Source organism: Vicia villosa, linkage group LG6 (genome assembly GCF_029867415.1).
Source record: "Vicia villosa cultivar HV-30 ecotype Madison, WI linkage group LG6, Vvil1.0, whole genome shotgun sequence".
In the NCBI taxonomy this organism is placed as follows: domain Eukaryota; kingdom Viridiplantae; phylum Streptophyta; class Magnoliopsida; order Fabales; family Fabaceae; genus Vicia; species Vicia villosa.
The window spans coordinates 159,778,469-159,790,416 of record NC_081185.1 but is presented as its reverse complement, the minus strand read 5'-3'; the positions used below and the strand labels follow the sequence as shown (position 1 = coordinate 159,790,416).

Genomic DNA, 11,948 nt, shown 5'->3' with positions numbered 1-11,948 from the left:
AAAAATATATATATATATATATATATATATATATATATATATATATATATATATATATATATATATATATATATATATATATATATATATATATATATATATATACATTAGCCTAGTGGTAAAAGATCCCTACTGGTTTAAAGGTCCCTACTAGTTTAAAGGTTCCTAATTATTGTCAATTAAATTTTGTAAGAGATTAAATCGAGTATTTTTTTTTGGATTTATTTGAGTTTTATAGTTTTCGTTTCACTCACTCTTCTAATAAATTTGCATTTTAAGATTAACAAAATAAATGTATAGTAAAATTATTAAAATAAAAATAAATTTAATCCAACGTCTAATTAATGTATACGCATGACAACAAAATTCATACCCCGCTTTTGCCAAATTTGAATATGAGTTTTTTTTAATAAATTCATACACCGCTTTTGCCAAATTTGAATATGAGTTTTTTTTAATGGATAATGAAGACACTAGTACTCACCGAACAAAATTCATACCCCGCTTTTGTCGAATTTGAATATGAGTTTTTTTTAATGGATAATGAAGACACTAGTACTCACCGAACGACCAATGGATAAGTTGAAATATTTTTAATAATTTAAAATATTAATATATTGATTAATACATTAATATTTTGAGTTGTATCTTATTATTTAAAATACTTAAATTATATGTTTAGAATTTTTTTAAGTTATTTAATTTTTTAAAAATATATGTTAATATTTGTTAAAGTTCACAACAAATCATGAATTTGAAAAAATAAATTATTTCAACTTTAAAAAATTGATTCTAATTTGGAGATGGCCCAGATCCCCGAACCTGTTTGAAATGAACTTCAAGGTTAATTACTAATTAAACTTGGATTCAGGTTTAAAGAGCAGGAAGATACAACCACCTTCTTGACATGCCTAGCTGATAGCTCCATGTTTTGGGATAGTGTCTTGTATTGTTTCCATAATTCCATTTCTCTCCTTTTGTCTATTTAAACAAAAGATTTAAGAACAGTGTGCAAAATTTCAGCTGTTATCTGATAATTTGCGTTAGGGTATACAACTTTTCAGACAACTATTAATAGGTTGAGTGATTGAATTTTCAAATTCTGATTAGGAGTAATAAAAATAAAATCTAACATTCGATGCATGACAATGAGAAGAAAACTACAGTGAATCAGTTGTTTATCATTTATTTCTCATCCCAAACTAACAATATTTTAGTTCAAAGTTAGTTTTGAATAAACTACCGAGCACTTCACTGTACCCTTTACACAGTAAAAGCAAATTACACTCACTATCTAGATAATTTTTTAAAGTAGCAAGACCCAATAAGAAAATAATTTGAAAACTCAAGATCACAAAAATCCAAAATTTACCGAATAAATACGCAATATTGCAATTCCAATCTGTTGATTCTTTTCCATTTCGTGGATTTCAATCCTTTAAGCAGATTAGCAAAAGAAAAGAACCAGATTCACTCAGCAAGTTCAGTGTCTAATTTGCAATCGCAAGTTGAACTCCGAATTATTGCACAGGGAAAAGAAGCCCACCCGCCAAAGTTATGAAAACAAGGGCTCACACAATATCGATCCAAGCAAAATTACAAACGTTTTATTGAAATAATTGTTGAGAAGCTTAAATTGACAGTTAATTACGAATGCTAATGATGTTCACTAACAACCCCATCTTCCTGACCTTTCCTGGCAGCAGCTCTTATTTTGCGTTGCTCCTCCTTGTAAATCCGGTTTCTTCGTTGGAACTGAAATATGAAATAAAATCAACATCAGTAGTTTATATGGCAATTAAACAAAGACACAAAAATTTGATAAATATGAAATTACACTGGGTAATATAAAAAACAATGATTTTTTCTCACACTTAATAACTAACAGTAGAGCATCTGAATAAAAGATTAGCATACAAAATGATATATGCTTGACAGAATCAGGTAAAGGAGGTAAAGGACCTATAACCAGATAGAAGTAACAAGAAAAAAACCAACTTCTGTATCACTCTTGTCAATTTCCCAAATTAATATTTTTGTCAAGTATAGCCATTATGTTGTGTTGTGTGGTTTGATTGAAAAGGATGACTGGAGTATCTATATCCTAAAAGCACGAAGTACACATAACTTTTACAAGTTAATTAATAGAAAGATATAACAATTAAGAAATAGCATATTCGACCTGAGTTTCATAATGCCAGCAAAAAAATTCACTAAAGTAATACCTCATCGGACAAATTTATCCAAACAAGAGGAATAATAAATAAATCAAGTGATTGAAATCAAGTAGCTAACGAGTTTCAATAAGATTGAATTGTTTGGAAGAATTCAAATTCTGACTGGACCAATTCTTGATTGGATTTTACTAACTTTCCGACCGAACTATGAATTACAAAAGCCCTTTCTTCTGGGAACCAAAAAATAAAAAATAAAAAGGAGTTAGTATAAACTTATATCATAAAAAATAATTCTTGAGATGATGCTTTAGTGAGTTTTTTGCAGGCATTATGAAACTCCCGTGTTATTTTTGAATTTTTATATCTTTTTATTATTTTATTTTGAAAACGTATTGTGTACTACTTATACTACTTATATTTCAGTATATATTTGGATGCACCAGAATAGAATAGCTATTTGGAGTCCAAGCCTCTATATGTAAGTTTCTAACCTCACAATTAAACAGTATTGTAAAACAATATAAAGTGTCTGAAATTAATCATCATATTATTGTCAACCACAGGACTTCACATCCTTAAAGCTTTGTCATGACTCTATGTTATTGGAGAGTCATACGAGATCTATAAATAATATCAAGCCATTCAGGTGTGCCAAATATGAAACAAGTAACACCTGATGCTCCATAGACTATAAAATGAAATATAAGTAAAATTGTTGTCAAAGCAAGAGAAGACATAACTCTAGAAGCTTAAAAAAATCTATTGTTAAATCAAACATTTAAGGTCTAGCTGTAATTGAATGTTCACTGAAAACCATAGTCTGATTCTGTTTAGTACTAAATTGTGCTCTCTGCAAAATCAAGGTTGCTGTAGATTAGATGGGAATGAAAAGAAGCCAGTAAGAATTAAAAAAGTCCTGTTACAGGATGTTAATTTTGTTGGTGGGTGTAACTTGGTTTGGAAGTTAGTTGGTTAATTCTGATTGTTTTTATCCAATAAGCTTTATAAATTGACCACAATGTATCTATTTTTCTGTATCTTTGAACATGATTCAATAGAGATTTTCTTCTCTCTTCCAAGCTTGCCTGTTCTTTTCCCACCTCATCATCTGTTTACTAATAAGTCCCAAAAAATCAGCACAAACCCTAAAGGGCATAGGTAAAGTTTGTCCCTGAAGGGCGAAAGACAAAATTTGCTAGAGTCGTCAAACACACCTTTATTCTATGTTTCTTTCAATAGAAAATAGGAGGGGTGATGTTGAGAGGGGAGAAATGAGATGCATATAAAACTTTGTCCCACCGTATTATGAAGAAAAAACAAAGGGAGAAAAAGAATTACATATGGGGCTCAAAAATGTTTTTACTCTTTTCAAGAGAAGAGAAAACAAGTACTTTGAGAAGAGGATCCACTCTTTTAATTATACTCATGTAACTATTGTACTTCCCATGTCTAACATGGGCTCCACTAGAATTTTTCTCATCAAGGTAAAGGGAACTTCACGTCAATCATGCATCTTCCTCTATTCTTTTTTTCACTTTTCCAAGAGAAGCAACAAGAAGATGCTAATGTACGGAGGACTGGTATAGCCTCAAATATGTGGGTAAATTATACTTACGATGGTTTTATTAGTTAACAGTGTTGTCAACAGCTGATAGTTGAAAATAGTGGATCATTAAAAACAGCTATTTAACAACATTGTTTGTTAGTGACAAATGACAATCATGGGTCGAATAGAGTGACTGGATGTGATCAGATCAGCGATGCATTGGTAAATTATGTATATTTCTATATAGTATATATATTTAGCCCTTCAACAGCATCACGCTTGCATATTGAATTCATTTGTCTCATGATACCCCTTTCATAAAACAAAACCTTGTAATAATTATCATAAAACAACTATGTGTCTTTCAAATAATAGCTTCCCGCATAACCCCTCATCAACTTTTTCAAAACTATTACCCATAAATTTGTGAGGGCTTTAATGTTGCAAGCTAATAATGAAATTCTTAGCTCAGTTGATTAGCTTCCACAAGCTAGAAGCTAATCCACACTAGACAAAATTAAACACCTAGACAATATGCACATAAAACAGATAACAATAAGGCGTTACAGTGTAACTGATTTCCAGCTAACAGAATATAAGTGCTTCTTTGAACACAGCCAAATATGTTTCTTATGCAAAAATAATAATTTTTTAAAAATCAGATATATCATAACTCGAGTGAGGCTTTTAGCTACACTCCCCCGCACCAAAAATTATATTACACAACAGATAGTAAGCAAATGCCGGAACGCAATCATAACTCATTCGTGATTTTCCTAAAAGTAAAAAAGTCTAGTGATTCAATATTACAACTAGGGTTAGGGATTCCTTTTCACAATAGTCCTAATTCTTAAACACTGCATCTGTCTACATTTTCTATTGCGGCCACTGGGATGTGCTAATCAAATCTAGATCAAACAACAGAAATTGATAAATAACGGATTTAATTGTGAAATAACGGAAATTGATAGGGTTTGTAAAAGAGGCGAATAGAATAACTACAAATTAGGGTTTCAAAAAACGAAATCGAGTGGATGCAAAATTGATGAACAAATTGCAAAAAGTAAGAGTAAGGATGAAAAAAGGAACGGATTGAAGAGCACTACCTCTTTGGAATGGTGGAGGCATTCGAGGTAATCTTCACGGAGGAGAGTACAGTCTTTGGGTTCTCTGCAGGTAGACATACACTCGCTGAAGTCGATCCAGAAATCGTAGCAACGACCTTTGTTTCCGGTGATTCCCCATCCTGACGCCATTTCTAGAGCTTCGTCAAGTTTCTTCCGCTTTCACCGATCTCGCAGAGTTTTGCTTCTGAATTGCAAGTTCGAAACTATCTCGTCATTGATCTTCTTACAAACCTAAATTACCAAAATGCCATCACTGTCATTTTTTTTAATTCTTAATTGCAATATTAGTCCCATTGTTTTCTCATTTTCCACATTTTTAACTATGTGATTTTAGGACAATAACTATGTCTTATCCCACTTAGTGGAGTCACCTAAATTGAGACTTTTATTAAAATTGTTTAGATATGTTTAGTCTAATTGTTTGATTTCTCTTTCATCTATATATCTTCATTACCATTGAATATATTTATCTTCTTTTTACATGTCTAAACCATCTAAGTCTATTTTTCATCATTTTATCTACTATAGGTGATACTCTAACACTTTCTCTAATATTTTTATTTTTAATCGTATTCTTTATAGTCTTACCACACATTCAACGCAACATCTTCATCTCTTCTACACTTACGTTATGCTCGTGTTTATTCTTAAGTGCCTAATATTCTATCTATCTCATACAACATCGTAGGTTTTATTGCAGTCCGATAAAATTTTCTCTTAAGCTTAAGCGATATCTTTGTGTCACATAAACCCCCTGAAGCACTCCTTCATTTCAGTCATCCAACTTGAAGATGTATTTATCCAAGTTAATAACTTACTTTTTCCTGCAGATTTTTATATTCTAGACCTGGCCAGAGAAACGAATTCAAGCAGATCACCTATCATTTTAGGCAGACCATTCATGAAAATGGAAAAAACAAAAATTGATGTTGATGATGGAACAATGTCCATGGAGTTTGGTGAAATCATTGCTAAATTTAACATTTTTGATGTTATCAAACATCCCATGGAAGAACATCATGTTTTTCACATCGGAGTGTTTCTGAGTCGCTTGATGGGACTTATTCTACTTTGTTTTCAACTGACTGTGATACTTACTCATGTGATTCTTCCTCTATTTTTGTTGAGATTGAGGATGCCCTGCAGGTTGACATTGTTCCTACAAGTAAGATTATCGATGAAGAAACTGTTTATGCAGTTGAAGCTCTCAACATCCCTGCTGCACCAACCACACCATCATGTGGGCAGCCCTTTCACTTTGAAACTTTTACTCATCTGAGATCGTTCTTTGATCCTGGAATAAAAGGCAAAGGAACTAAACCAATTGTTAAGACTGATGAGCATTACCCAAGGATGCTCCATGAGATTGTAGAAGAGCCTTCACTAGTAATGGCTGCTAATGCGATAACCTATCCTCCTTGACTGCTCGGGTGTGTTCTTTCCTTTCTCTCACTCTTATTTAATAGTTATGTCCTTTCATTGAGGACAATACATGTTTTAAGTGTGAAAGAGGGAATCATTTCTTTGTTTTGTTTTCTTTGTTTTTGTTTTGTTTTCTTTTAGCGAAAAACATTTTGACTTAGAAAAATGCATCTTTTGAAATTTTCATGTAAATTAATTTGAGATTAGATTGTGGAGACTTGGGAAAACTTTACAAGATTGATATCGTTTTAACACCTTAAGTCTCTCGAGTTTGGAAATTGATTTGAATACTTGGTATGATATCGCATCCTTTAATAGCTCTTAAGTAGTTTATCTAGCAGTCAGCACCATCTAGAATCACAAACTAAGTAATTAATTTGATGTAAATAAGTTAATGATCCCGTGCTTAATAAGAAATCTGAATAGGAATCTGCCTTCTAAGTTAGGTGACCCTCACCCGGTCACTTAGCCTAACGATTGTGAAACCTTCTAAGTTTTATTGTTACTAAAGTGTTAATGTTGAAATTTTAACAAGATATGGATCATAGTCACTAACAGACTTATTTACCATGTGTATGAATAGATAACGGGCCTAATGTGATTGCGTTAGAAATAGAATGAAAGAGAATAAAAAGGAGGATGAGTAAGTTAGGCATAATAACATGATTCAGATTGGTTTGTATATGAGTGAGACTTATGACTGCACAATTGCGAATTTGTGTTCTTACGATATCCTTAGTGTGCAAGATTAGTACCTATTAATGCAATCTTAACTGAAGAAGTGTTTGTAGCCTATAGTGAGTATCTGAATGCTATTGTTGTTCATGAGTTTTGATACTAGTTTGCTCGGAGTGCAAAAGTTCAAGTGTGGGGCAATATGATCAGTGCATTTGAATACACATTCTCTTATGTTTGTACTTAGGTAATTCCCTATTTTGTTTTGTTTATTTTACTGTTTTATTATGTTTTTAGAATTAAGTTTTTGTTTGCCTTTAATCTATTTTCGTTTGTTGTTTTCAGCTTTAGCGATTATTTTATAGCTATCCACTGTTCGGATCATAACTTGAGCTACGAGAATCAGATTGACGCGTTCTAAGATGATTTGGAAAGATAAGAGATAGAGCTACAACTTTCATGTTGGAGTGAAAAGCTGATTCAGAGTGTATAATTCCCATTAATTCGTTGAAGTTTCTGACTTTAAAAATTAAGCTGTTTTGGGTCGTTTTATAGGTATGGTTTATGTTTTCGACCCGATTTGAGTTAGTAGTGAAAACCTTATTTTGTTTATAAGTATTGGAACCAAGCTATAGTAACACTACTCACTATTAAAGATAAAATATATTTTTGCTTATGTACGCTCAAATGGAGAACTAATCATCCAGAGTCGGTCTACTGTAATCGAATTTCAAACGCTTTGAGGTTTTTAATTTATCAATTCAATTTCGTTTCTCTTTCAATTTTAACTTATGTAATTGCATTTACTTAATCTCTTATTTCATGGAATGTATTGATTAAATTCGTATGATTGTATTTCTAATCTTTAATTGTTGTTTACGTTGCTTAGTCGTTAAATCACGTTGTATATTGTGCTTGCTTAATTCATAATTGTATTAATCCGTTTGCTTAATTCGAAATATAGGAATTCAATCGGTTTGATATCTAGTTGCACTTGTCAATTGGTATTGAAATCAAATAGAGATTGAAGCCGCTTAGGGAATTGGTAAGGTAAAAACTAGTGATTAGCTGGAAACCGAAAATAGTAGATTGAGTTGTTTTAATAATCACTTATTTTAATCGCTTATTTGCTATGTTCTAAAAACGATCATGAAACCACAACCCCCTAAATCGATTTTGATTGGTTAATTTATACAAGAATCCTTGTGATACGACTTGAGCCATTGTCGCTATCTACAATTTTTAAAATTACTCGTTTTGATCTGTGCGCGACAGTAAATCACTGGCCCACCGTCGGGCAGGGCCTTATCCACATCTGCACTAAGGATGGCCCAATGCATTGGCATAATCCATTAGGACCAAAAATAAGCATGTTTCCCACGTGCTCCTCACCCGAGGAGCATGTCTTCAATTATCTTCCGCATCTTGCTCAACAAGCGAGACGATTACGCCCTTGTAACGGGCAACTCCGTCCACATCTCCGAAGATTTTGAGGCAGTTGACCCAGGATGGTGAGCACTTGCCGATCACTCCCACACACACACACGTGGAAATCTCGGCAATCATCCATTATGGTCATGGACTTTTCAGGCCCATAATGGAGACCATCGGCCATGCGTTAGGGGCTCACTATAAATACCCTTCTCTGAAGGAGGGTCGAATATTCACAATTTTCTAACCCTAATCTTTGTATCAGCAACCGGTTGTGGCTTTTGCATCGGAGTACCTGCAGGTACACCCCCTTTCTCCGCTAATTGCACCAAGACCACGACTATCGTCGGTCGCGCCTCAGGCAAGATCACATATAAAATTATTATTTTGGCACTACGAGAAATACATAGTTGACATGTGGAATTTCCTGTGACATCATTAAATAAAAATAATTTTCCTTGCAAACACGTTTCCGCAAGTCTGCGGGTTTTGCTGCGAAAATTATAATTTGAATAAAAAACAAACCTACATCACAAAATTTGCAGGAAACTTTTCTGCAGATTTTGTTGCAGATTGTTTTGTATTATTTCTTTTAAATAAAAAATAAAAAAAATTCTTTTAAAATAAAATATGTTTTTTCAAAAAAAAGTTTAATAAATCCAAATATTTTATAATAATAATAATATGTTTTCTTTAAATTTTACATTTTTTTTTAAATTTCATACTTAATTTTTTAAAGATAATTTTAATACATATTAATCTCATGAGTTTAAGAAAAATGCATTAATAGTGTAAGAAAGTTTTATATTGTCATCCGATTGGAATATGTCATCCTGTCATGACGAGACACATTAACGAAATTAATTTATAATGTAAAATTAATTTACAATATTGACGCATCATCCATTTTTTCTTAATCTCATTTAATACATATTTTTATAGATATCATAATGGTTGACATATATAAAATTTGACAGAAATTTTAATCCTTATTTATTTTTTATTAATTATTTTATAGTGTTTTTTAATTAGTTTTTAATTTAATTTCAATCTTAAATTTTTTTAAAAAATATTAATTTTATAATTTTTTTAATCACTGTAAAAATTAAAAAAAAAGCTTTAAAACACATATTTATAATATAATTTCTTCGATGATTCAATTCTTACACCCTCAAAACCTTACGTATTCACATATTTCAAGACTTGAACATAAATAAGGAATAAATGTATTAGATTAGAGGTTATGATTTATGATTTTGTTGTCACATATTTTTGAAATTACTCATTGATTTTTTTTTTGAATTTAATAATCGATGTAAAATTATAAATATATATTGATAAAATATTATAATTTAATAAACAATATAAAGTTATTTGATAATGTTATTAAGAGATATTGTATATAGAACAAATTATTATTTAAAAATAATCAATTTAGTTGAGATTTTAAAAATATGCACATTTAAATTAATTAAAATGATTCTATATATGATTGTGATCGATTAACACTCTAAAGTTAATTTACGCTATTACTGTATCATATTTTTTTTAATCTTAATTTACCACCCTACAAGTCTTCCACATAAAACCCAAAGCAAATAAAAAAACACCAAAAAACATAAGCATTTCATCTCCGACTCTTTCAAATAATTCACTTTCGTTCTTCCGCGACTACCTTGAAAAGGTCAATTTCATCGGTAGGAATTGTTTCAGAAGTTAAGGCAACGTAACTTAATAATAATGATAATTTATATGTAATTTTTTTATTAAATTTTTATTGTTGCTATTGTTGGGAGGTAGATGCACAAACAATGCAGTGTTAAGGAGAACCAAGGTAGTGTTGTCAATGGTGAATAAATAAGAAGTTAAATATATATTTGGTCTTTAAAAATACTAAATTTTATTTTTGGTCTCTATAAAAATAAATGACATAGAGAACTTAAAATTTAATTTTTAAGTCGAGATTTTTATTATTTTTATCACTATTTTTTGAAATTTAAAAAAATTATATTTAATTTTTCTCTTTTTAAAAAATTCTAAAGTTTTGTAAATAAATATTTTACGGTATTATAAACATGTATGAAAAAATTATTAAAAAATTATTCAAAAATTAAAGAGTAATTAAACAGTTTTTAAATTTTAAAAAATAGCAGGACTAAAACTGTATGGAATAAATTTTTTAAGAACTAAAATATTTATTTTTTTTAATAGCGACTAAAAATTAAATTTAAAACTGTATGGAATAAATATTTAAGAACTAAAATATTTATTTTTTTAATAGAGACTAAAAATTAAATTTAAAATATTTATAAGGATAAAAAACATATTTAAATAAATATTTGTAAGTGAATATAAACTCAAATACATACGTCTCATTATATATAAGTCATTTTTATCAAAAATATTTATGAATTATAATGCTCTCTCTATATTTTTATATATTTTAATTATTAATAAATATTTTAATGCTTATAAACAAATTCTAATGTACATAACTAATCAATCTTTCAACAGGATTTTTCTTTCATACTAACGTTCTCTTACCCTGGTATATAAAATTAAGTAAGAAGCAATAAAGAAAAAGAAGAAAATATAAAAAAATAAATAAAAAAGAAATCAAATAAATATTGGGACACTACAAAAAATTTATACATTAATTTTCTAAAAAAGTTATTTTTTAAATTTGTATAATATAGGAATGTAATAAAAGTTAAAACTTATTCTCACCTAATATTTCTAGCATATATAACATCCATTATCACATCACATGCATGATTTTAATATTCACATTTAATATATGAAAACATGTGATATATGTATTCTTTTGCAAGATAATTAACGGTTGTGCATGTAGTTAGTATTGTTTTTTGTGATTAAAATACATGACTTTATGAGTCATATTTAACTTATGAGAATATGAGAAAATTAATTTAATGTGATTTATCTAAAATTTAAAATTATTTTATTTATTTAAAACTGAAAAATGTTAATTGTTTTTTATAGTTTATTTAATTAATACTATTTGTGATGCTTAAATTTATGAATTTGAAATAAAATTATCTATTTTAGATTAATTCAATGGTTTTGTTATTATATTTGATTCACAAATTTTTATAGGCAATTTGTTAAGCAAGATGTTTTGACTTAGTGTGAACATTCTGTCTCATCTTGACTCTAGTATGTGTACACTAATTGTTTAATTATCGCTTCGGCATTTTGTTTCAAGATTTATTTGCTTTTTGATTCAATCAAGAGTTTCTTTAATAGCGCAAGAAAATTTTGGAATTCTTATTTATGGCAGATAAAGATTTAATTGAATTTGATTTCTTACAAGATTCAAATTTAGTTTTAATGAAGAAAGATTGATCTTGCGCTTTTTAAATTAAACATATTTTTATCAAAACCGTGCTGGTTTTTTCGGCTAGATTGCGGTTTCTATTTATAATATAAGAACAAACAATGTTCTGGAAACAACATAACTACCCCGGTAACACCCCAACCCTCCACTTCATATGCTTGCCTCTAACACCTCTTCCATTTCTAAGGATTTGCATTGAACAATTAAATCTT

General features: G+C 29.7%; 1 protein-coding gene across 1 annotated transcript; it reads right to left on the bottom strand.

Moving 5' to 3' along the window:
* Positions 1–1,351: 1,351 nt before the first annotated feature.
* Positions 1,352–5,056, bottom strand: LOC131610831 (NADH dehydrogenase [ubiquinone] iron-sulfur protein 5-B). The gene is made up of 2 exons (XM_058882880.1): positions 4,830–5,056; positions 1,352–1,755 (listed from the first exon to the last, which is right to left on the bottom strand). Exons 1-2 carry the CDS (start codon positions 4,977–4,979, stop codon positions 1,657–1,659), a joined length of 249 nt encoding a protein of 82 aa, XP_058738863.1. The 5' UTR covers positions 4,980–5,056; the 3' UTR covers positions 1,352–1,656.
* Between the last annotated feature and the right edge of the window lie 6,892 nt (positions 5,057–11,948).